Source organism: Lingula anatina, chromosome 1 (genome assembly GCF_051362555.1).
Source record: "Lingula anatina isolate TDL-2025a chromosome 1, LinAna3.0, whole genome shotgun sequence".
In the NCBI taxonomy this organism is placed as follows: Eukaryota; Metazoa; Brachiopoda; class Lingulata; order Lingulida; family Lingulidae; genus Lingula; species Lingula anatina.
Window position 1 is genome coordinate 7,912,786 of NC_141767.1, and position 25,268 is coordinate 7,938,053.

The window sequence follows — 25,268 nt, forward strand, 5'->3', positions numbered from 1 at the left end:
ATTGTTTCCTTTGCCTCCAAATTCCCTGGCACCCAGCCTTGTGACCTGAACTTCTTTCTTAATTGTATCAGGACAGTTAATTCCATGCGTTTAGTACTATTTTTAATATATGAGGTCGCACAAGATATTTCTGTAATCGCAAAAATCACAGATATTCTGACAAAGCATGCGAAAAGATCGGTGACCTGCCTAACAAAAGTTCTTTCCCAAGATGGAGGCTTAGGTTCGACATTCATGAACCAAATGATTTCTGTATTCATTTTAGTTCTGTTCACGTTTTAGGACTAATAAGCGCGCATGCTGTACATGTTTTGGAATTCGCTTTTTAAAATCCGTTTGTTAAAAGAGCTCTACTGCCCCAGCTGACTAATTAACTTTTATTTAAATATAAAATAATATAATAACTGCGGTAGCATTATAAATATTTCCTAAGGGTTTTTCAGAAAAAATCGGCTTCACGCAAAACAGTAAAGCAAACTGGTTACGTTAAGTTAAATCGAAAGACATTGATTAACACACTAAATTAAACCAAAACATATATTATCATTTATATTTATTGAAATTAAGCACGTAAAGATTATCAAAGACATACGTAAAATTTATTCAATATTTTGCTCTTGGGTAAAATCAATTGCAAAATAATTTCTGTGCAAAACCAATTTTGTCAAACATTAAATTATATCTGAACTATAGGCCTAGCTGGTAAATATTTGGAAAACTGGTTTCATGTTATAATGCAGGCATAGGGGCCTAATACTTTTCAGTAAAATAAAGAGAATTTATTGATAGATAATTTTGGCATTGAATTTAACACATTCTAGAAAAAGAGGAGATTTAATGACGCTAAGTAGGCCAAGCCCCTATTCATTAAATTAGTTCGATCAAATTTTCAATACTTACATTTAATGACTAGTGTTTTCTTTACTTTACTCATTTTTTCCCTAAGTACTTTATTAAAATGCGCTTTGTGTTCCAAAATCAATCCATTATCAATAATAGGTATAAATAATTATGTTCGTGATCCAAGACTGTCAATATCATGTCACGTTTTGGCTAGAGATGGGACTGCTGAATTAAATAATAATAATAATAATAATAATAATAATAATAATAATAATAATAATAATAATAATAATAGGTTTTGGGGCGGACTTTTGCATACTAGCATAGCCTTTCAGAGTCTGTCTCATTGATTATTTTTAATTCACCCATATTTTACTTAACAATATTTCCACTTTTTATCAAAATATATAAACTGCTTTTTTTTTCTTGACGAATTTGTTTAAGAACAACTTTTTAAATTAACGTTTTGCGCTTTTCCTCGTATGGAAAACACCAGTGATAATAAACATGAAAATAGTCAGAGAGAAAAAAGTGTTATCCACGGGAGAGACTTTTTCCATGTTCTGTTTTAATTTTTTCAAACCCGTTCATACATTACGTTCATAAATTTAAGACAATCGAGCTACCGTGAATTGAAGCGCCATCTATGATAACGTTGCCTGTAAACATGGCCACATTGCGAAGGTCGTTTCGCTTATGTGGTCGGTTCTCCCATTTATACACTCGTTGTCAGGGTAAACTACCACTCCACAGAAGATGCATGTCGGTGGTTTCTTGTATAGATCGTAAGTATTAGTTATACGTGGTTCATATCACCGAATAGTCGCTATGCAATATTAATCAACTTTTCGTTCGTGTTGTGTAACTATTAAATACACCTTTAACTTTGCCACTGAGGGTGAAGGCTCCTTCAGCTGTTGGAGCGGTTGATGGCTGTAAATTTCGTATCCATTTACCGTATCCATTTTTGTATCTCGGCATTAACATTTCCAGTTAAGTGACATTTATGTTTAGATACATGATTAAATGTTCAAATATTGAAAGTGCACCTTAATTCATGTCAGAGTGTTCTACATGTATTTATACAGCAGTTCATTATTATATATACATAGTGTCAGAACAATGGGATAATTATGTGCACCTGGTTGTGCCGTTCTCATAAGCTAGCTCTGTGTAGCAGTCTGATTATTATTATTATTGAATTATTATTTTTTATTTAAATTTCTTGGCTCTTTGTACATGTATGATGATTGTTATTTCATATGTTATAGCATCTATGGGATTAAATGAAGAACAGCAGCAGATCCAGAAATTAGCAAAAGACTTTGCTGCTAATGAGATGTCTCCTCACATGGCTCAGTGGGACCAGGAAGTAAGAGAACGTATTTGAACCTAGAAAATTGAAGGAAGAAATATTTGAAATTATTCCCTGTAACATCCTCCATTTTGCTTTAGTGAGATTATGTTATTGGTCAGCACTATAAATATCTACTTTGGTTGATACTTTTAAATTGGCATTTGCAAAGAAATGTTCTGTATAGTGTGTTATGTGTTGTATTTAAAACAAAAATCTGTTCTAAAACTAGGATGTAGATAGCAGAATACATTTTCAGGAAATTTTCCCCGTAGATGTGCTGAAGAAAGCTGCTGCACTTGGCTTTGGTGCTGTTTATTGCCAAGAAGAGTTTGGAGGAAGTGGACTTAGTCGTCTGGATGCATCAATAATATTTGAGGCTCTCTCACAGGGCTGTGCCAGCACAACAGCTTACCTCAGTATACACAAGTAGGGTACTAACACACACATATATCACAAGGATAGATATTCTATAAATGAAATCTAAAAATTCATTTGTCATTAGTCAAACTTTAAATATTGATTTTATTTTTGTTTGTTTAGGAGAGCTTTATGAGAAATTTGTAAATTTTAGTTTGGTATGGACAGTCTGCAGGTAGATCTACATCCTTGCAACAAATCTTGGACATAATAACGTAATTTTGTCCATGAACAAATATAGTCTACTGTATATCTGATTTTAATTTTTGACATTTCATCCACTGTTGAAAATCAGACCCAAAGTAAAATAATAAGGCCAGTATTTGTATGTTGTATGAAACTATTGAAGTGAATTTCCGTTCCAGCATGTGTGCCTGGATGGTAGACACATTTGGAGATGATACACAGAGAGAGCAGTGGCTGCCAAATATGGCCTCCATGGAAACCTTAGCTTCATACTGTCTCACAGAGCCAGGTAACTTTTTATGTACAGACACAGATGTGTCTGTACATATTGCCATCACCTGCGTCTGTCGTCGCCGATGCCGATGCCGATGGCGATGGCGATGCCGATGCCGATGCCGATGCCGTGCACTTTCCTTGTAAACACGATAAGTGGAGGGCAGTTTTAATTTTTGGCTTTATATTTACAGAGCTGGTGAATATTCATAAAACGCAGGTCAAGTTCGAAAATCAGCATGATCGGGCCATTATTGTAGAAGTTATGCTGTTTTTTCACTTTTCAGCATATTTTTCACATTTCCTCAGATTCAATTCTTAGGCATGTTAACAGTCTCATTATTAAACTAATAAGATATGTAAAAGTTTTTGTTTGACATTTCCTGCATCTTTACAACATTGTTAGTTGATTTTGTAAAAATGATGGTAAACTTGTTATCATGTATTGTGTAATAAAGTTTCAAAAATGGAAATAAACTCATATCATTGCACTTTGTCAGATTCAATCATTCACTATGTTCTGAATCTCAGAATGGAAGAAATTGGACATTTAACACTGCTTTATTGATATTTTTCACATCTCATCAATTTTCTTAGTTGATCATATAAAAATGGCAGTAAACTGTTAATTTTGTTTTATGTTAAAAATTGTTTAAAATGGGGAAAAAAACATTTCAGAACAGTGCTGTCTTGTTTACATTTTGGCATTTTCAAGTTGTGACTTTGAAGTTCTATGGGCCTGAAGACCTTTGCTAGTCACATTTTCTGAATATCCATGATACTAATATTTTATTATTAAAAATTGATGGTCATTATGCTGTTAAACATTATGTAAAATTGCATCAAAATTTGAAAAAAACCTATTTTGGGCACTGCTCCCATGATGACCATTTAAGAAAACCATGTCACTTACTGTTCTCAAACAATACAGTAAATATATATATATAGATGTGTCTGTACATATTGCCATCACCTGCATCTGTCTTCGTCGCCATCACCGCCGTCACCGGCGCCTTGCACTTTTATTGTAACGAGATAAGTGGAAGGCAGTTTTACTTTTTGGCTTTATATGCACAGAGCTGATGAATATTCATAAAACGCAGTTCAAGTTCGAAAATCAGCATGATCGGGCCATTATTGTAGAAGTTATGCTTTTTTTTCACTTTTCAGCATATATGCAACACTGTAAACACATTCCAAGGAAAAGCGATAGGCCTGTTGTCATGAAACTCACAGGAGTAATCTATCTTACTAAAACGCAGGTCAAGTTCGAAAATCAGCATGATCAGGCCACTATTTTAGTAGTTATGCTTTTTTTTCACTTTTCAGCATATATGCAACACGTACTGTAAACACAATATACGAAAAACAGATAGGCCAATTGTCATTAAACTCACAGGAGTGCTCAATCCTGCTAAAACGCAGGTTGAGTTAAAAAATCAGTATAATCAGGCCATTATTTTAGAAGTTATGTTGTTTTTTCACATTTCCTCAGATTCAATTCTTAGGCATGTTTACAGTTTCATTATGTAATTAATAAGATATTAAAAGTGTTTGTTTGACATTTCCTGCATCTTTATAACATTGTTAGTTGATTTTGTAAAAATGATGGTTAATTTGTTATCGTGTATTGTGTAATTAAGTTTCAAAAATGGAAATAAACTCATATCATTGCAGTTTGTAAGATTCAATCATTCACTATGTTCAGAAACTCAGAATGGAGGAAATTGGACATTTGACACTGTTCTATTGATATTTTTCACATCTCATCAATTTTCTTAGTTGATCATATAAAAATGGCAGTAAGCTGTTAATTTTGTTTTATGTTAAAAATTGTTAAAAATGGCAAAAAAAACATTTCAGAACAGTGCTGTCTTTGTTTACATTTTGGCATTTTCAAGTTGTGACTTTGAAGTTCCATGGGCCTGAAGACCTTTGCTAGTCACATTTTCTGAATATCCATGATACTAATATTTTATTATTAAAAATTGATGGTCATTATGCTGTTAAACATTATGTAATATTGCATCAAAATTTGAAAAAACCTACTTTGGGCACTGCTCCCATGATGACCATTTAAGAAAAACCATGTCACTAACTGTTCTCAAACAGTACAGTAAATATGTACAGATGTGTCAAAAATGTGTCTGTACATATTGCCATCACCTGCGTCTGTCTTCGTCGTCACCGCCGTCACCGGCGCCTTGCACTTTCATTGTAAACACGATAAGTGAAAGGCAGTTTTACTTTTGGGCTTTATATTTACAGAGCTGATGAATATTCATAAAACGCAGGTCAAGTTCGAAAATCAGCATGATTGGGCCATTATTGTAGAAGTCATGCTTTTTTTCACTTTTCAGCATATTTCACATATTGGCATTTTCAAGGTGTGACTTTGAAGTTCTACATGCTTGAAGACCCATGTTAGTCACATTTTCTGAAAATCCATGATACGTATATTTTATTATTAAAAATTGACGGTCATTATGCTGTTAACCAATATGTAATATTGCATCAGAATAGAAGAAAACAATTATGGGTGCTGCTGCCATGATGACCATTATGGGAAAACCATGTTACTTATGATTGCCAAATGTCAAAAAAGAAATGCAGGACTAAAATGCAGCCTGGGTTGGAAAAGTAGTCTAATTGGCTTCTTTTTCTGGAAGTTATACATTTTCAAAGTGTGAACTTGAACTCCCATGGGCCTGAAGCCTTAGGCTTGTTACACATTTTACTTACATTGGTATTACCTGTTGAGCATAATTAAAATTTGATGTTGAATTTGCAGTTTAACATAATGTACTTTTGCATCAGAATTGACAGTAGCCTATTTTGTGCATAGTTATTTCCTGCTTTTTGTCTGTACATTTGACAGCTTTGCTGCCTTGTTTACTTTTTAAATAAATAAATAAGTATTTCAGTATTCTTTATGCAAAAGCTCAGTTATTTCAGTGTCACTAGTACATCACAGGCAGTTTTACTTCTTACTCTTATATAGAGGTCTGTACAATGTAGATGGGTGGAGTTGGGTGGGAAACTGTCTGTCATGAATTTGAATTTAGGAGTACATCTGAGTTGTTATTGGGTTTTGTTGTAAAAAGTTACACTTTTTTTAGAAATAGAACCCCCCCCCCCTCCTTGAAATTACTGGCTACAGACCTGTACATTTGACAAGATATAAATACGTATGCAAAGTATGAAAAATGTACCAAAAAGTGTTAAATATTAATATTGTCTGTGTGAATTATGGTATTTACTTGATGTGGTTTCAAACCAAAATTTTCTGTTGAATTCTAGGAAGTGGAAGTGATGCTGCATCTCTTTCTACCACTGCCAAAGTGGATGGAGATCATTTTATTTTGAATGGCACTAAGGTACTGGTGTTTTTTCTACCCCATGATATATGTACAAAAGACAATTTAATCATTGCTTATATAGGGGATTTGTCTTAGTTGTCATGTGTTCCTTGTCATTCTTTTACATGTACTTTGAAGGCAGAAAAGCATAATATTCTATAACGTTACAAATGTGGCACTTCCCTTATGTATTCAGAAAGAGTCTAGGTGATATTGGTGAATTAATTAAAGTTTTGTTTCCCATTGTCAGGTATTTATAAGTGGTGGAGGAGACACAGATGTGTACATTGTGATGTGTAGGACTGGGGATAAAGGACCTGGTGGAATCTCATGTGTAATGGTGGAGAAAGGCTCTCCAGGACTACATTTTGGTAAAAAGGAGAAAAAGGTGATCTTTAGATGTTAGCTGATAGGTAAATTTTAACATTTGTCTATTTCAGTTAAAAGATTGTTCTTTTTGCCCTGAAGTGTCGTCATGAGTGCTTATCCAGGAGCTTTGTATTTTCTATAGGATGGCTACAAAATATAATGCGAATTGCAGTGTGCAAAAAGTTGATTGTGAGTAGTTTGTCCATTGATTTCTGTATTATTCCTTTGTTTTCTGATGTGTACAGTTAGGCTGGAACTCTCAGCCCACCCGTGCTGTGATATTTGAAGACTGTAAGGTGCCAAGGAAAAACCTGCTGGGAGGAGAAGGGAATGGGTTTAAAATAGCAATGAAAGGTCTCAATGGTGGGAGGATAAATATAGGTATTATTTTCAACATCTCCCCAATCCATGTGGAGTGATTTTTTAAAAATTATGTTTTTCTGTAGATATTTTGGAAAGTAATTTTCTGGTACAATGTTAACATAAAAAATTCATTAACAAGAATGATTAATGTGATCGACTGAAATTAACTGTTAAACCAGCTCTCTAAAATCAAAACATTTCTTAATGATAAATTTGTTTTTGGTGCATTTTAACTTAGTATGTGTTCAGTGTATTCATATATGTGCCATTTCCCGTAGTTATATTTTCTTTAAAAACACTCGTTTCCATGGATGTATGCTTACACAATTTTAAGAAAATATGACAAGACAGTGATATTTGAATGTTTGAATTATAAGGAAAATTATTTCAACTTTTAACTTGTCGATCATTTTGTTAATATTGCTGGGATTTGTATAGAAAATGTGTTTTGCTTACAAGAAACTCCATATCACCATAACATGTTAATGTATGACTCTTTTTTAGCCTCGTGCTCACTAGGAGCAGCTCAAGCCAGTTTGGAACTTGCCAGGGACCACATTAAAGTGAGGCAACAGTTTGGACAGAAATTAGCAGATTTTCAGGTACTTTTATCCAGTTAATACTGTATGTAACTTGTGGTCAAGAGCAATTGCATGTTATGCTTTGTATTAACTAAAATCAGTTTGAAACTGGTGAATACTTTCTGTCAGCTGCACAACAGTCATATTTGTTCTATTGAATGCTAATTTTAACACAATTCTGTCCAATTTCAGTACCTTCAGTTTAAAATAGCAGAAATGGCCACCAGCCTGGTCACCTCAAGGTTGTTGGTGCGGCAGGCGGCAGTGGCACTACAGAACAATGCCCCTGAGGCTGTGTCCCTGTGCTCCATGGCTAAGTTACACACAACTGAAGAATGCTTTCAGGTATGGGGTAAAGTCCAAGCTTTAACTCTCACACTAATTTCAACAAATTCTGACATTGACTGTGGATGACAGGCAGTGTCAGGGCTGCCAAAACTGAAGAAGTGTGTGAGATATGTTCCCTCGCATGCTCAAAACACTTGCGTATCAGGAAACTGCTGACGTAAAGGCAATTAAAAATGCCAGTGTCTCAGAGACTTGGCAGACCCATCATGTCTGACTTGCATGTCAAAAACTTTTGAAAAGACATTTGAGGTCATTAAATCTGATATTGCATGTTTAGCAAATAACTTACATGACATATTCAGTAAAAAAAGTAATATTACTGATACATATTGAACTTTATATTTTCTTTTATAATTTGTAGCAACTTTGGTCCATCATTTTGGCCTTTTAAAGTCAAATGTAAAACAATGACAGAGGCATTTCATTAATTTTAAAATGTTATTGCAAAATTCTAACAGTTCGTGTAAGTGAAATATTTTATTCGAAGATGTAAAATGTTGGGTAAGTACAGAAAAACTCAAGACACTATCCCAAACTCACCATCCAGCATATTCAAACAGTTTTGTGTGTGAAAGGGTTCTCACTTTTTGATATATTATTGAACGTTTTTGCTAGAAATTAATGACATGTTAATCTTTTTTTTTTCATTCCAAAGGTGTGCGACCAAGCATTACAACTGTTTGGAGGATATGGCTATCTCAAAGACTACTCAGTGCAACAGTACATGAGGGATATAAGGGTGCACAGGATACTAGAGGGTAAGAATACAACACTGGTTCTGTTATGATTTTTTCCTCACTCTACTAGACTCCTTGATTATAGTTTTTTAATATCTTATTTGTGTTAGAAAACAAACATAACATTTTGCGAAAATTCTAAATATAGGCCTGCTAAGAACTGATCCAACTTGAAACCCAATGTGGTCCAACTTAATATAAACTGACATCCGATTCTGAATGCTAAAACCTAAAATATGCCAATTGACATCAGTTGGACCATTTCCAGTTCAAGCAATTTTGTCACTGTGCCTCTTAATAGTAACATTTTTTCACAGTACATTAAAAATTATATAGTAATGGTCTTGTGTAATCCAATCTGCATGATGTTTCCGTTTCAGGTACAAATGAAGTGATGAAGATGTTGGTTTCAAGAGATGTGCTCAAGGATTAAACATTAGATTTTCATGGGCAGATAGGGGCTGGCTTATGGGTCTTCTAGAAGACTTTCAGAATTTTTCAAGTTTACATTGATGGGCTTCTGATTTTTTTCTGTTGGAAGACAGTCAAATATGACAGATGGATCAACAAAGATAATTTGGAAGACTGTCAGAAAATATCTTTGGATCTGCCCCTGATTTTTATGTCAAAATGAACATAAAGTATTGCCTAGGCAGCTATGGTTGTTTTCAGTATTTGAAATGTGCTTTGCATTTCAACCAGTGCTAGTCATTTGCTCAGTAGATATTTTAATGCTTACCTGTGAAATCATGACAAAAAATTTGAGGCTTTCAGAAGCAAACACTCGTACTATGTAAGACTGGTGACAGCTTCACTGTGATTATGATAATAAATTTTGTTTTTAACAATAATCCACACAACCATCACATCAGTGATGATCTCTGAAATGAAACAACACTAATTACAAAGGGAAGCCATATCAATTTTAAAAATGTCAAATATCCACTTTTCTCAAAAAGCACAGGAGTTCAAGTGTTAGGGGAACCATCGTATGGATGGAACTGGAAAAGTCATAATGAACAAAGCCTACAGCATTATATTTATTGATCATCCACCATAATTTTAGGTATCATTTTTATGACAAATTGTGAGAATATTTCATACCTATGCAAAATAAACTATTAATAATGATAAAGCATTTGTCATCAAAATTTACATTACATAGATGAAGGTACTGATTTCTATGAAAATTGTAAAAACGACCATGTCAGACAACTTGGCATTTATATGAATAAGTACTTTGGAACTCTATGTTTATCACAAAGATAGGAACTGCCCTAATATTAATATGTGACTACAACAAGGCACTGGTTTTACCAGGATTACAAATACATAATTCAGATTGACTTGCTAACCTTGACATACAACGTCTCCACAACGATATGATGGTTAAACATCTGTAACTTAATTCTGTAAGTTATAACATGTTTCACTACAAACAGAATCCTAAAAACTATAAAGACATTACAAGTTATATAAATGTTGACAAACAGCATTATTAAATTTTAAAAATGTTTTGAATGTAACATGACTTTCAATTAATGTTTGACAAAAAACTGAAACTGGTGCCAATAAGGCATTAATTGAATGATGTACAACAGGACTATTTGCAATTTCAAAGAGGGTTCTTTTCTATAAAAAAAGTGGACATTCTTACCCAGTTTATTGGCCCAACCTGAGAAATGGAATCAAACCTAAAATGCAATTGGCATTCAAAATGGACCTGTTCTGGGATGGTTCTTTGTACCTTGCCTACAGCACTGATCTGATGAAATGTCTCCATACTAAGATATATAACAATCATAAATGAAGCAATAAGCCTGGTGTACTTTTTGACTTAAAAATCAAAATAAAGTTCTACTAAAATCAAAATAAAGCTTTGTTAAAAAATCAACATCAAGATACGTTGAAAAATCAAAATGAAGCTTGAGAGATAACATCTGTGATACAAAACTACTGGAAAAATTACATCACTGTCTAACTGAAAGACAACCAGCATGACTATGATATCTTGCAAAATCAACACCTAAGGCAATGGATTGCTGGAGACTAGCATAAAATGATGATATGGTCCAGTCATTTCTACATCAATACAAGGCAGCAAAGCTGTCAAATGTACAGACAAAGAACAGAAAATAAAGATGCAAATAAGTGAAAAATTAAATTTTCACAAAAAACTGTTAAATTGCCAGAAAAATTTACCAAACAGACTGCGTTGCCTATTGAAGTTGTATGTTAGACCCATGTTTCTTTCCTGTAAGTTTGAGAACAGTAAGTGACATGATTTCCCTTAAATGGTCATCATAGGAGCAGTGCCCAAAATAGGGGTTTCTTCAAATTTTGATGCAACATTACATAATGTTTAACAGCATAATGACAATCAAATGTTATTAATAAAATATTAGTAACATGGACATTCAGAAAATGTGACAAGCAAAAGTCTTCAAGATCATGGAACTTTAAAGTCACACCTTGTAAATGCCAATATGTGAAAAATTAAATTTTCACAAAAAACTGTTTAACTGCCAAAAAAAAAAATAAATAAATAAAAATACCAAACAGACTGCATTGCCTACTGAAGCTGTATTTTAGTCCCATGTTTCTTTCCTGTAAGTTTGAGAACAGTAAGTGACATGATTTTCCTTAAATGGTCATCATGGAAGCAGTGCCCAAAATAGGGGTTTCTTCAAATTTTGATGCAATATTACATAATGTTTAACAGCTTAATGACCATCAATTTTTAATTATAAAATATTTGTTTCACAGATATTCAGAAAATGTGACTAGCAAAGGTCTTCAGGCCCATGGAACTTCAAAGTCACGCCTTGAAAATGACCAAATGTAAACAAGACAGCACTGTTCTGAAATGGGTTTATTTCCATTTTTAACACTTTTTTAACATAAAACAAAATAAACATTTTACTGCCATTTTATATGACCAACTAAGAAAATTGATGAGATGGGAAAAGTATCAATAGAACAGTGTTAAATGTCCAATTTCCTCCATTCTGAGATTCTGAACATAGTGGATGATTGAATCTGACAAACTGCAATGATATGAGTTTATTTCCATTTTTGACACTTTATTACACAATACATGATAACAAGTTTACCATGTTTTTTTACATAATCAACTAACAATGTTGTAAAGATGCAGGAAATATCAAACAAACACTTTTAGGCATCTTATTAGTTAAATAATGAGACTGTTAACATGCCTAATAATTGAATCTGAGGAAATGTGAAAAACAGTATAACTTCTAAAATAATGGCCCGATTATGCTGATTTTCGAACTCAACCTGCGTTTTAGTAAGATTGACCACTCCTGTGAGTATAATTACAATTGGCCAATCCGTTTTTCTTATATTGTGTTATCAGTGTTGTATTTATATTGAAAATAGTGAAAAAACAGCATAAATTCACTAAAAATGGCCCAATCATGCTGATTTTCGAACTTGACCTGCGTATTATGAATATTCATCAGTTCTGTAAGTTTCAAGTCAAAAGGTAAAATGGTTTTCCACTTATCGTGTTATCGGTGCTGCATATATGCTGAAAAAAATGAAAAAAAAGCATAAATTCCCTAAAAGTGACCTGATCATGCTGATTTTCAAACTTGACCTGCGTATTATGAATATTCATCAGTTCTGTAAGTTTCAAGTCAAAAGGTAAAATGGTTTTCCACTTATCGTGTTATCGGTGCTGCATATATGCTGAAAAAAGTGAAAAAACAGCATAAATTCCCTAAAAGTGACCCGATCATGCTGATTTTCGAACTTGACCTGCGTATTATGAATATTCATCAGTTCTGTAAGTTTCAAGTCAAAAGGTAAAATGGTTTTCCACTTATCGTGTTATCGGTGCTGCATATATGCTGAAAAAAGTGAAAAAACAGCATAAATTCCCTAAAAGTGACCCGATCATGCTGATTTTCGAACTTGACCTGCGTATTATGAATATTCATCAGTTCTGCAAGTTTCAAGTTAAAAGGTAAAATGGTTTTCCACTTATCGTGTTATCGGTAAAAGTGCGGCAACGACGGCGACGACAGACGCAGATGATGGCTATATGTACAGACACATCTGTGTCTGTACATAAAAAGTAAAACATATTTCAATTAATTCAAAATGCTGTAGAGGAACCTTTTTGTTGATTCATTAATTATAAAGTCTTGTTTCTCATCATGAACTGTCACTATTGTTGTGCTTCAGTTTTGTTTTTTAGACAAATAATCACACATACATATGTATTGCTACACAAAAATCTCTTCACTTCACCTCTGAGTACTGGTACATAATTTCAGTCATATCCCCTGACTCACATATTATAAATCATGCATATAATTAGATATAATTTCACATTTGGTAAAAATATCCTATCCATAAATACACTTTTAAACTGCTGTACTGCACTGTACTGTACACCTGAAGTCTGTATGAATGAGCAAATCATAAATCACTTAAAAACAGGTTTTCATAGTACTATTCAGTAAAAAAATCTAACATACAAATGATATAGAATACAATGTAAAATTGCTGCTTCTTTAGTTTGTATAGTCATGGAAATATTCTTGTAATGTCAATCAAGTGTCATGTGACCACACAAAATGTCTTTATAAAAATTACAATTAGCACATGGATTCTTTCCATGGAAGTGACGTGTTAGATGTGACAAAATTGTGACAGAAGTGACAAAATTGCATTAGTTGCACCTGGAGGTCAATGAAACCTGTATTTCCTGGCTGGTTTCAGATTTACATAAGTCTTTTTCATTTCTTCAGAGTCATCTCTCTTGACTTCAGAGAATTTCTCTCCTCTTTTGCTCACTACCTGGCTGTCTCTGTACATAACAAGCTTCTTAGGCTCCTAAAAAGTTGTTTAATAAGAAAGATTTCTGTATAGCGTTTAAAGAATTCCTATTTTTGCCATCATGAATGGAACGTTATCTTACCAGTTACATTTACTAAGATTATGTAATGGCAAATTGCTGTATATCTTTTTTATTTGTTAGCAATGCTTTACTAGTATTTAATATAGAAATTACCAACATGCAAGGTACATTCAAAAATACAATATTCCAGAAACACACAAACAAATCCTTTTACTTCCACTAAATTTTTCATAAAGTAAAACACAGTATCAGCCTACTCACCTGTTTGGGTAATGTTGGTTGATGGGTTCTTTTGTCTTCATCTTCATCCACATACCCATACCTAAATTTGCATAAAACAAAGTGAGCAATTATATTTATGTATAACCTTTCATTCAGCATCTGGTACCCCACAAAACATGTAGCACAGGAACTGTGGTTTAGTAATCAATAAATGGTTTCACAAGCATTATTATGAGAAGCAGATTATTCCGAATTGTAAACAAAGGACTCAAATCATGTTCTTGATACAAAAATGTTTTATAGCCAATGCGAGATTTGGAGCACCTTTTCAAAGTCATTTTCATCATGTTTTAGCTTACCTTGAAACTATTGCATCTTTTATACCATCGGCAGCTACTAATACTGTTGGGTTTCTTTTAGCACTCTTCTTATTTGTCTGATAATAGACAAAATCAAAATTTATTACATATTTCATAATAAGGAATATTTCAAGTAAGATTTAGTGAATTAAGGAAACAAACTTCTTCAATCCACTAATTTTGACAGACAGTTGACCTATATTATCTTCCATAAACATGGATCATCATCTATCATACTCAGCTTCCAATGTTCATTCAAGAGCAGGGGCGGATCCAGAGATATTTTCTGACAGTCTTCCAAATTATCTTTGTTGATCCATCTTCCATTTTTGACCGTCTTCCGACAGAAAACATTACATGGCTGACAATGTAAACTTGAAAATCTGACCGTCTTCCAGAAGACCCAGAAGACGGCCTAAATCCGCCCCTGAAGAGTCTCATTATTGCAAACCTGGATTGTCCTGCTCACTGGTATTTTAGCTTTGCTCAAAATAATATACAAGGCAATGTTTCACAGCTAAATTTATAACACATAGCAAATTTGCTAAGATAATGAGAAAATTAAATCTTATACTGGATCTTATGGTTAAACAGAGATAACGTTTTGTCCTTATCACAAGGCTTCTACAGGTGAACTGAGTTAGAGTCGTCACTGGTGTCAGGTGGTGACAGGCCTCGTGATATGGTCAAAATGCCGTGTCAACTTAAGATCCAGTATTAGATTAAATTTTCTCATTATCTCAGTATAATATAACAGGATGAATCAAAACATTCACTTTGATATACAGCACCCTTTCTATAGTGTCAGAGCTCCACTCTCCCATACATTCCTCCTGACTTGGGTAAGAGTAGTCAGAGGGTATTTCAAATTACATTCAAAGGGTTTGAAACATTTAACTGAGAATCAAAATAAACCCCTCCCACAATCAATTCCACAATATTACCAATGTCAAGAAAGACAAAAGGTTAAAACTACCAAAAGACCACATTATGTTTTCTACCTTCTTTGTTAGCTGTTCCCCTGTCTCTATTCTATGTAAAACAAGTTGGACAGCCCTATCAAGGTCCCCCTCAGCCACCTTGAGGCAGTGAGTGACCTCTATACTGCAGGAAGATGGGAACATTTCTAATAGTAATGACACCTGAGCTTGTTCTACGTGATCCTAAAAATATATATAGATTTGCAATTTAAAACGATTTAATATATGCATTTATGTTATTTTCAAATTTAAGAAAACCTGACAGTTCAAGAAAAAAAGGTGTACAAATTTTATAATTCAGCTGATTACATACAGACAGAAAAAAATGTACGAACTTGAGAGTCCAAACTTGGAGCAGCAGCTCCAACTGAATCTACTGAGTCCTCAGATGTCTCTGATATACTGTGAGCTCGTTTTTGTGATAAGGTTGATGTTGTTGTGGTTTCACTTGAATCTAAATATGCTGAAACAGACTTGTCCTTTGGCTTTCCAGGTATATGAAAATTGGAGTTTTTGTCTTCATCTTTATTTGTTGATGTTGCTGTAGTGGGCACTTTAAAGAACAAATGTGAAACAATCAGATATGAAGACGACAGTGTGGAAACAGAATGAAAAATATTTAAACAAAATTTTTCCCACTTCACTAATCTTTCAAAAATACATATTTAATTAGACAAAGCATTGTGAACACAATAACCTCATGTCCCACAAGTCCAGTCTCAAAATAAATCACCTACCTTCATTCTGAACTTCAGCAAGCCTTTTTGCTAATGTGAATATCCATTCACAAACCTTGGAACTGAAAACAACAGTAAGATGACAGTCATGTGACAGTGTGAAAGCAACCTGGATTAATATCCCAATTAGTAGCATGTGATTCCATAAAGAGATCAATGGTATACAAAATACTAATGTATAGTTTGACTAATATTTGCCAAACAAAGCTGAGATTTTGCAATGTTACTTACAATCTAATTGACCAAGTAAAAATGGTAATTTGAATGATACGAGTACAGTTGCACGATCAAGATTTCATGGCAATCAGTAGTAGCCATTAATAAATACAAATTCTGAGGAGTTGAAAAACGCCAAGGAGTGAGAACAAAAAAAGTATTTATGCCTGCTAAACATACAGCAAAGATCACCATGAACCTTACCTATCTACATCTTCGAATCCTGGTAAATATGCAGTGATCATTTCACAGAATTCATCAATATCAAATCCTTCTTCATCAATGCCTTCTGTACCCAAGTCCTCTAATACACTGACTATGTAATTAAGGACTATATCATCCACAGCACTGAAATATCAGAGTTATGTATAGATAATACACTTTTAACTGAGCTACATGTGCCACTACACCCAAGTGTCAGTGAGTGGTGTTCAAAGCATATCTTGCAGTGTATTACTTGACATGCATGTACATATCGTGTGAACCTACGGCAAATCACATTTAACTGAAAAACACCCCTAAAACCAAATCAATAAATTATCACCATAAAATGTGTTCATTCATCCATGTTGAAAAATGACAGACATTTCAATTAGTTGGCCAAGAAATGTGTTTATAAATTTTAAATCAAAGGTGTAACTCCTGAACCGTTGTAATGAAAATGAGGGCCCGTGTAACAGAAAGTCCACCTTACATTTAGTTATAATGGTTAGGGTTAGCCAGACCTCAGGGGGTCGATTTCTAGGGTGAGGCGTAGCTGTACAAATTATTGGGAAGCAGACTATCCATGGGGACTCTCTGTCATGTTACACCAGCACAGTACCTGATTGAAACACCCGTTGCCTCTTGCTGCAAAAACGTAAATAAAGAATCTTTGACGACTTTCTCCTTACTCATCTCGGTTTCTGGCCAAATGTCCTTATGTTTTACTACACTCAGTCAGTTATCTGAAATTAAACATAATTAATTAATGTTAATAAAAATAAAAATAATAAAGCAGATTCAGTGGTACCTGTAACAAAATGCCGCAGCAAGTTTAAATTTAACTGCCTTACTTCAACTAGTCCGAAGATAGTGCCCTTGACTCTTTTCTTCAAAACATCTCACGTACAGTACTTATTTAATTTCAAACCTACCAGCAGTAGGTGTACGTATTGGAACAATCCGTTGTCCACACTCAAGAAAAGCACCAAACTGCACGTAAGGAACACCTTAATTACAAATATCCCTTGTTATCTTGGCAGCAAAACAATATAAAGTTCACATTTTGCAGAATACTAAAACTAAACACATATTCGCGAGCTTTCTTTTTGCAAAACACCCGCTGCATTGAAACTACCAAAAATAGGTTTAGCTTTAAAGAACGACATACAATCAACAAGACATGTAGTGTATTAAGAAACAAAATCACCCCATCTCGGGTTCTTTGCTCATATAAGATTATTATATACTCATCATGATGATTTAGTATAATTAATTTTTAATTTTTAATACGTAAAGATACTAAAGATACATGGTTGCCTTTGTTGATGTCGTTCACCTCTAACGTACTCATTGGTGGCAACGTGTACTCAAGATGCCGCACGCTACAGCTGAGCCCCAAGTACAGTTTTCTTATGAAGATTTTGTAAAGCTACACAGGGTACAGCTGGAAAGTGCGGCTGTTCCAGAGAGGTATTGGCACAAACTTCATGACAAATTAAAAGATGAGGTATATATATATGTAACTGATTATGTTACATTAACAAGAAAATTTCGGATCATCTTAAACTGTCAGTAAGTCAACTGTATCGCAACAAATTTGTGAAGTAGTACCTTCCTGTTGGTAAAGCACATCACTGTTAAGTCCCAATACTTTAGACAGTAAATAGATTATATAGATTTTAAGCATGTATAAATTTGTAATAGCTGTACACGTAAGTTTTAACTTCAAAACTTACTAGCTGTTCATTATTTGTCCATGCACGATGATACAGTTATGTTTACACTTCAGGTGTTTGATGCTGGAAGTGTATTTGGTCTTATGAGAGTGGAACATGTTGATGAGGATGGTGAAGAAACAGGAAAGTATTCATGGAAAGCAGCAGTGACTGATGATGAGGGTGTTGATTATTTGGATGAGAAACAGTAAGGGGTTTCAATAATGTTTTGATTGAACTTGCAATCAGAAAGACTTCCTTTTACTTGTGTAGTTTACTTACTGCTTTATTAAGGAAGTGTTTAAGATGTAAATTAAAATATCTAATTAATGTTGCATATATTGTAAAAGTTTCCAAAATTAAGAAGTTCACTTGACCATTAGTTGTTATTGTGGCAAAAGCAAAGTGAACAGGTGCAGAAAAATATGTTTTCAAAACTCTGGCTAATATAATTTTAGCATTTACCTGATAGACCATGCCTGGTCGTACAGTGCAGATAAAGCTAGGGCACAGCTGCGTGTTGTACCTGGCTTGGCAGAAAGAATGGCTGGTATCATGGACTTGAAAACTGAGGGGAAAACCAAGGAAGAAATAGTGGAAGAAATTTTTAATGAAATGTGGAAGTACAATCAAACCTATAGTTTTGCAAATGCACCCAAGGTGGGTAGTTGTGCAGTTTTATATGACTATAATAGTTCATTTAAACACTTGTACTTGTGCACCTTATTTCACTATTATACAGAGAAACCAAACATTGTTAAGCAAATCCAGAGCCATTCCACAGAAATTGTCTGTTTGTGAAAACTTCGAACAGTGTAAGGTTTTCATTTGAAATATCAGCTTGTAATGAATGGTTGATTTAAACCGCATGTATATGTCTTTATTGTAAGTGGCATTATTTACAGAGCATTGTGAACACTTGAATGTCAAATAGATTGTTCACACTCCATTTTACCACATATCTTATTACCATTTTAGTGGTTTATGTGCTTATGTACCTTCAGACTTATCAAAGTGAATACAAACATTTACGCACATAAACATGAGATATCATATTCTTCAGATGATGAGCTTCAAAAGGCTAGCAAACAGTTCAGAAATAATAATAAAAATAATAACACATTTCAATCATTTTCAGGGCAGCGAGGAATCCTTTGCAGTTTGGTACATTATGGACGAGTTTGGATCCAGAATACAGCACTCATATGAACCTAGCTGTAGATTGGTGCCTTTTTTCTATGTGCCCATGCAGTTAACATTCTCCATATTATTTCCAGTCAAAAATTTAGAGGAAGGAGGTACTGTCATAGTTCTTTATTTATGCTATTTCAACAGACATTGATGAGAAACTTACTAAGCAATTTTGGCAAAGCAAACTATTTAGGGAATGAGAATTTTTTTCACTTAGGGTGAAGATGAGAATTGGATTAACCTACATAGACATGTGCTAGTTAAGTCTTTTATACACCAATGTCATACTGAGGAGATTAAACAGAACTTCCATGATATTTTACAGAAGAGATTACTAGAGACTATGCAGAAAATACAGATGACCCACTGGTAAAGAAAGCCAAGCTGTTACCTTGGGTGCCAGCAGACATGACATATATTGGCCACCAGCAGGAAGAGCCAGGAGAGGAGTACTTTGAAGTAAGGCTGATCTAGCCAGCTTTATCCATATTTCCTTTTTCATCTTGTTCTGTTACAGATGTTACAATTGTAGATAAATGTTAACTTGAATTGATAAAGCTACGCTGGTTAATAACGTTTGATTACCCATGAAGAATTATTGTTTGGATGTCAAGCTTTAGAGTGTTTTAATATTGTTCAGAGCCAAGAAAGCAGGCAGTCTAGTAAGAAGGTGAGTATAAACTTCCTGTCTATTTGAAGTCAATCATTAACGTACCTTTTACTTAATACATGGCGTTGCTTGTAATTGGTTGAACTTTTCAATTTTAGAAATACAGGAGAGAAGAACCATTGCCAAATCTAGACAAGACCTTTCCACCATTACCTGGAGACAGAAGAATCAAAGTGTTTACAGATGAGCAATATCTCCAGCAATATTTAACTAGTGACAGATTTGAACTAGTTAACAATGCAAAGGATGCAGACATCTTGTGGCTAATGGAACATTTTTTTGATCACAAGTAAGTACATACTAATGTGCTATAGGAAATTTACAGTAAGCCCCTTTTCCTTTCAGGCTATAACATGGTAAACTTTTAAAAATTTCTTCTCTATAAAAGACAACTGTAATAAAATCCAGAATTCTTGTTTGGCAATAAATTTGGTATTCTTTCATTTGAACAGGAATGTCAGCTTCATTGTTAATCTGTGTTCAGAAGATTTTTCAGGTATTTGACTTTATTTCTTTTAGAGAATTTAGTGAAGAAATGCCAGAGAAGTTTATAAACCAGTTTCCTCATGAGGCAGTATTGACTGTCAAAGATCTGATGCCTATTGTTGCTAGGAGAGTTTCTTCAGCAACTGAACAGCAAGATGAATTGGAGAGTCAGCCATATTGGTTATCACAGACCTATAACCTGAGTACTGAACTTCCCCAGTTTGCATCACTTTTCCAGAAACGGGAGTCTAAGTATGTTTTATTTAAAAAAAATGTCCATAAAAGTGTTGAAAGCACATTAGAAAAAGTAATGTAAACTAAAATACATTCTATATCATCCTGAATGACACTCCTTTATATACAAGTAAGATATTTCTCATAAAAAGAAATGTGAATCAAACCCCCACACACTATTGCAACTATGTATAATTGTATTGTTTTTTATCTTAAAAGAGTCAGCATGAGTTGAAAACAACACATTTGTATCTAAATTATACAATATGCATTGTCTTGTGCACATTGTTCTCAATTTGAGTTCACATTACATTTTGTATTGTTCCATCAAAAACTGCAATTGCATTTATGGATATTTATTTAAGAATAAACCAGATGTGAGTTATATAATTTTTTTACCTTCCTTTTAGGGGACTTGACAACCACTGGATCTGTAAACCTTATAATCTTAGTAGAGGCCTTGATATTCACATCACCAGCAACCTGAACTACATTATAAAATTGTCAGATTCTGGGCCAAAGGTATCATTGTTATTACATGGATTGACAGGCAATAGTTATTTACTCAAATTTACAAGAAAGAAACAAAAAAATGGTGGGCATCATATACTTGACTTGTTCTTAATTTGCTTTTTTGCAAAGAATTCAAGGCATTGTGCTTCTCAAATATTTTCCAGTTAGTGCTATTATGTGCAAGTGTATTTTTTAAACCAATCATTATTTTTCTTATGGATCCGAGATTATCTTTTGTCCAGGTGGCTTGTAAATACCTTGATGACACAGTCCTCTTTCACCGCCCAGAAATTGGAGGGGTGAAGTTTGATCTGAGATGGTTTGTGATGCTGTGTGGTGTTCAGCCATTAAAACTTAGTGTCTGCAAAACATTTTATCCAAGGTTTCCATGCAAGTAAGCATGACCACAACTTTGGTGTTAAGCATATTTTGAATTCAGTTGTCCCAAATTTTTGATGTCTTTTTGATTGGAATTAGAATTGATTTTAAAGAAAAAGTGCATATACTTGTCTATTTGATTAAAAAGTGATTGATTTTTAAAGTTATTTCATTTCTTACTCATTTGTATATGTAGAACAGTTTTTGGGACTAAAGTAGCACTCTGTAGAATTTGATGTGTTCAATGTCATCAATGTTGATACAGTTGCTTAAATTTGTTTCTGATTTTGTTGCTTGTTATTTATGTCTGTAATTTTTTTCTTTTTTTAATTATTATTTTTAAAAAATACTTTCATACCCATATGATTTTGTTTCAATTGCCTTGTTTCGTGTTTCAGGCCATTTTCTTTAGATGACTTGGATGACTTTGAGAAACATTTTACTTCAATGACATATGTGTCTCCTCAGAATGTAGTAGAGGTGACATCTTAATTTTCTTTGAATGTAACATTTTAGATAATGTTTTTGAAACTATGTACTAGAGAGAGTTTATATATTAAGGCATTGTTTTGTTCCTTACTTTGCAATCATTAATATAAACATTTTGTTATAGTGAACATGCTTATAATATATGATGATGGATTTCTATTGAGGCTCTTTTAGTCAAGGATCTACAAAAGTCTGCATATTAAAGTATCAGTATTGTATCAATTGAGCTGTAAATTAAATATTTGAAATTCCATTTGACACATCTGTCTATTTGAATTGTAGGTTTATCGCAGTGATTTCATTTCACGTCTGGAAGAGCAGTATCCAGGACACCACTGGGAAGATGTGGAGGTAGGATTAAATTACCTACAGCTTCCATTTTTATTATCATTTTTACAAGTCTGCAAATCTTACCCGGGTGGGGTGGGGTGGGGTGGGGTGGGGGTGAGTGGTTAATCCCTTCTGTATGCTTTTGGAAAAATTATTATAATGATGATCTTTACCCCAAGGGATGTGCTGGGAAAGGTCAGCATTTTAAGCTTTTCACCTTGTACTCTATCAGACTATGAAGGGGAGGTGTCTGGAGAAAAGCCTACTCTTTGTAGACTAGCGAAATTTATGGTGATGATGACCCTTAAGTGAAACAAGGCATTGCCAGGAAGTATTTACAAAATATAAACAGCTGTGGCCATTAGGTTATATTGAAAGAGAGGTATGATGAATTTAATGCTCATTTCTCATTTTGTCAAAAAGTTAAATTTTTATCTTTTGTCTATGACATGTTGATGTATGAACCCAAATTTCATGATATATGTATGTGTGGCCCACTTGAAAATGGATTATATCTTTACCTTACATGGTTTTAATGTAGAAGAAAATCCTGAAGGCACTCCAAGAACTGTTCACTGCTGCGTACAGTGCCCCTCCCCCAAGAGGCATTGCCCCTTCCCCACAATCCAGGGCAATATATGGGATAGATATCATGCTGAAATGGAGGACTGACCAAAATGGTATTTATATATTTATGTATTTTTTTTTCAAAATGTTTTAAAAGTACATAGAAATGAATAGGAAGGTACACTTTCACTCCTCCTTTCCTGATATTATTGTAGATTCTGATGTAGACGTGAAGTATTGAATGAGGTTTTATCATATGTAATACTGTTTAATGTTGAAATAAAGAGCAGTGTCATTCACTTTTTTATTACTCTCAAATCAGAAACATGTACAGAGTTGTCAGCAATGCAAATAACTTATTCAGAACTTACTTTGAAAATTTTGAATCAATATTGAAAAAAGTGTGCTAACTCGAATACAAAGATTCCCTTGTACTGTGAGTTACGCTAGGTAGCCTTAATTTGTTGGGAATATTTTCTAAACTTTACATCTGTTTTTATCCAGGTGAACGTTACATGCAGCCTATAATCCTGGAGGTGAACTTCACTCCAGACTGTTCACGTGTCTGCAAGCACTACCCAGACTTTTACAACGACATGTTTGGAGTTGCATTTCTGGATGATGATGTGATTGGAAAACCACTGGTAGTTTTAACTTCATGACTGTTTGGAAGATGTTGACAGAAATACGAGATGGGGCATGGTTAATATACTAATAATTTATGGTAACGGGACTAAAACTCTATAAAATATTTTCAGTTCACGAAATGTGCAATAGTGTTTAAAATGTTAAAATTTATTTTACACGAGAAAATGTACATGAAAAAATAGTGAAACAGTATTTTTAAATTCAGGGCACTTTTTATAAGGTTTTAAATTGGTGTGCATTAAATGTCTAATCATGTTGTTAATGTTAATAAAAACATTTAGAACCATTTGATAGTTTTATATATTTTCTATTGATTCTTCAAAATATTATCACTGATATATTTAATCCAGTCACAAAAAATGAAAGTCACGAAAGGTAGTAAAAAGAATCCAGTAGATACGACTACAAATTTAACTGGGACGGGGTGCAACTGTTTCGTACAGGTGTCTTTCTCATCAGAGAGATTGAAATGAGACAAAGTAGATCTGATATTTTGTCCCTCTTTTGCCCAGAGAACCTCACTGTGAGACCTTCATGCTCTTCATCAAAATGTTTTGAACCTTAAATTGTAAAATACAGGCTTTACAAGGGGCCTAATCATATGACCTTATTCGTATGGTGCAGGCGACACATACAGGCAATTTGTGAAGAATAAAACAACCTGGTCTACAAAAATTAGCAAATTACCGCAGAAAGAAAGAAAGAAACATGGACTTAAATGAAGAAAAGGAATTTGCTTAGTCTTAGCCTCCCTGCTCTGATTATGTCAAATTTCTTCAGGCGTTCAATAGTTTTAGTTATAAAGTACTGGGAACTGGATGTCTACTTCATTGCCTTGGTCATTTATTACAACGTTGGGAGAGCATTTACTTCATTAGGCAAGCGAAACGAGCGAGTGTTGGATGAAAGTTGGAACATTTAGCTAGAGGAAAATGAGCGGGATGTGAGTTTGGAATTGAACCGCGGTGCCAAGGGAAAGCCTGCGCTGCACGGTAGATTGGAAAGTGCTGTGCGTGCTCCATAAATCGCTACGATGGCATGTCTGTAACGAGGTCGATAGAATGGAAGATTTATCGCGAAAATCTGACACCAAGGCAAACCGTTTGAAAAGATTTAACAGTTTTTCTCCTCTTTGGCTTTGGCAACATGACTATTCAGCATTCGATGAAGAAAACTTGTATCTCGTGCACTATTAATCTGTGACGCTTGTGCAAAGCTTTGAAATAACGGCACAAGATATGAGATGAGTCGGAGATTCGTATCCTGGTCCTCGTTTCTTCATTTTATTTTTTGATTCTGTTTGTACACAAACGCAACTATGAGCTTCTTATGCCCATTATTGCAGGCCATTAGTATTTTTTTCTGTTTTATTAAATCAATACATCAAAAACTTTGAATCACCAGGCAAGATTTGTTCAAATCAATACCTTAAGTTATAACGGATAAAAAAAAAATTATTTTTGGCATCGGAATAAAAAGGTCATCTATCTTTGAGAGGAGACGAAGAAGATCAATGAAGCGCCTTGAAGAACAATATATATATATATATATGAGATGTGCCACACCTTTTATTATTCTATGAAACTGGCGCTCAATATAATTCTA

At 34.0% G+C, this 25,268-nt stretch overlaps 3 protein-coding genes across 5 annotated transcripts; 2 read left to right on the plus strand and 1 right to left on the minus strand.

The window, feature by feature from the left end:
* Positions 1–1,495: 1,495 nt before the first annotated feature.
* Positions 1,496–9,968, plus strand: LOC106173070 (isobutyryl-CoA dehydrogenase, mitochondrial-like). The gene is made up of 11 exons (XM_086999773.1): positions 1,496–1,628; positions 2,115–2,215; positions 2,457–2,626; positions 2,983–3,092; positions 6,377–6,453; positions 6,686–6,823; positions 7,050–7,185; positions 7,672–7,769; positions 7,941–8,093; positions 8,752–8,854; positions 9,214–9,968. Exons 1-11 carry the CDS (start codon positions 1,511–1,513, stop codon positions 9,264–9,266), a joined length of 1,257 nt encoding a protein of 418 aa, XP_086855899.1. The 5' UTR covers positions 1,496–1,510; the 3' UTR covers positions 9,267–9,968.
* On the minus strand, positions 9,861–17,587 carry LOC106173067 (CUE domain-containing protein 2). Of its 2 annotated transcripts, none has more exons than XM_013554055.2 (9): positions 17,375–17,587; positions 17,062–17,185; positions 16,443–16,586; positions 16,023–16,084; positions 15,621–15,838; positions 15,307–15,468; positions 14,306–14,382; positions 13,986–14,046; positions 9,861–13,699 (listed from the first exon to the last, which is right to left on the minus strand). In XM_013554055.2, exons 2-9 carry the CDS (start codon positions 17,133–17,135, stop codon positions 13,553–13,555), a joined length of 945 nt encoding a protein of 314 aa, XP_013409509.2. In that variant the 5' UTR covers positions 17,136–17,185; positions 17,375–17,587; the 3' UTR covers positions 9,861–13,552. The 2 variants fall into 2 exon arrangements, with proteins under 2 accessions (XP_013409509.2, XP_013409508.2); XM_013554054.3 differs by lacking the exon at positions 17,375–17,587 and adding an exon at positions 17,294–17,310.
* Positions 17,588–17,778: 191 nt separating this feature from the next.
* Positions 17,779–23,949, plus strand: LOC106173071 (tubulin--tyrosine ligase-like protein 12). Of its 2 annotated transcripts, none has more exons than XM_013554057.2 (13): positions 17,779–17,949; positions 18,232–18,365; positions 18,616–18,817; positions 19,296–19,455; positions 19,674–19,807; positions 20,117–20,307; positions 20,538–20,756; positions 21,149–21,260; positions 21,494–21,645; positions 22,028–22,109; positions 22,401–22,469; positions 22,990–23,128; positions 23,520–23,949. In XM_013554057.2, the coding sequence occupies exons 1-13, from the start codon at positions 17,815–17,817 to the stop codon at positions 23,675–23,677; spliced, it is 1,887 nt and encodes a 628-aa protein (XP_013409511.2). In that variant the 5' UTR covers positions 17,779–17,814; the 3' UTR covers positions 23,678–23,949. The 2 variants fall into 2 exon arrangements, with proteins under 2 accessions (XP_013409511.2, XP_086857992.1); XM_087001866.1 differs by having other exon boundaries at positions 17,785–17,912.
* The last annotated feature ends 1,319 nt before the right edge of the window (positions 23,950–25,268 follow it).

What these genes read in the sequence shown, in the direction of transcription:
- LOC106173070 (XM_086999773.1), top strand. Translation starts at nt 1,511, where the DNA reads ATGGCCACATTGCGAAGGTCGTTTCGCTTATGTGGTCGGTTCTCCCAT. An exon ending in GCTTACCTCAGTATACACAA is followed by an intron (nt 2,627 to 2,982) that starts GTAGGGTACTAA and finishes TTTCCGTTCCAG; the next exon opens with CATGTGTGCCTGGATGGTAG. An exon ending in GGTGCACAGGATACTAGAGG is followed by an intron (nt 8,855 to 9,213) that starts GTAAGAATACAA and finishes TTTCCGTTTCAG; the next exon opens with GTACAAATGAAGTGATGAAG.
- LOC106173067 (XM_013554055.2), bottom strand. Translation starts at nt 17,135, where the DNA reads ATGAGTAAGGAGAAAGTCGTCAAAGATTCTTTATTTACGTTTTTGCAG. An exon ending in GGATTCGAAGATGTAGATAG is followed by an intron (nt 16,085 to 16,442) that starts GTAAGGTTCATG and finishes TGTTGTTTTCAG; the next exon opens with TTCCAAGGTTTGTGAATGGA. An exon ending in AAAGATGCAATAGTTTCAAG is followed by an intron (nt 14,047 to 14,305) that starts GTAAGCTAAAAC and finishes ATGCAAATTTAG; the next exon opens with GTATGGGTATGTGGATGAAG.
- LOC106173071 (XM_013554057.2), top strand. Translation starts at nt 17,815, where the DNA reads ATGCCGCACGCTACAGCTGAGCCCCAAGTACAGTTTTCTTATGAAGAT. An exon ending in GTTTTGCAAATGCACCCAAG is followed by an intron (nt 18,818 to 19,295) that starts GTGGGTAGTTGT and finishes AATCATTTTCAG; the next exon opens with GGCAGCGAGGAATCCTTTGC. An exon ending in CAGGAGAGGAGTACTTTGAA is followed by an intron (nt 19,808 to 20,116) that starts GTAAGGCTGATC and finishes TTTCAATTTTAG; the next exon opens with AAATACAGGAGAGAAGAACC.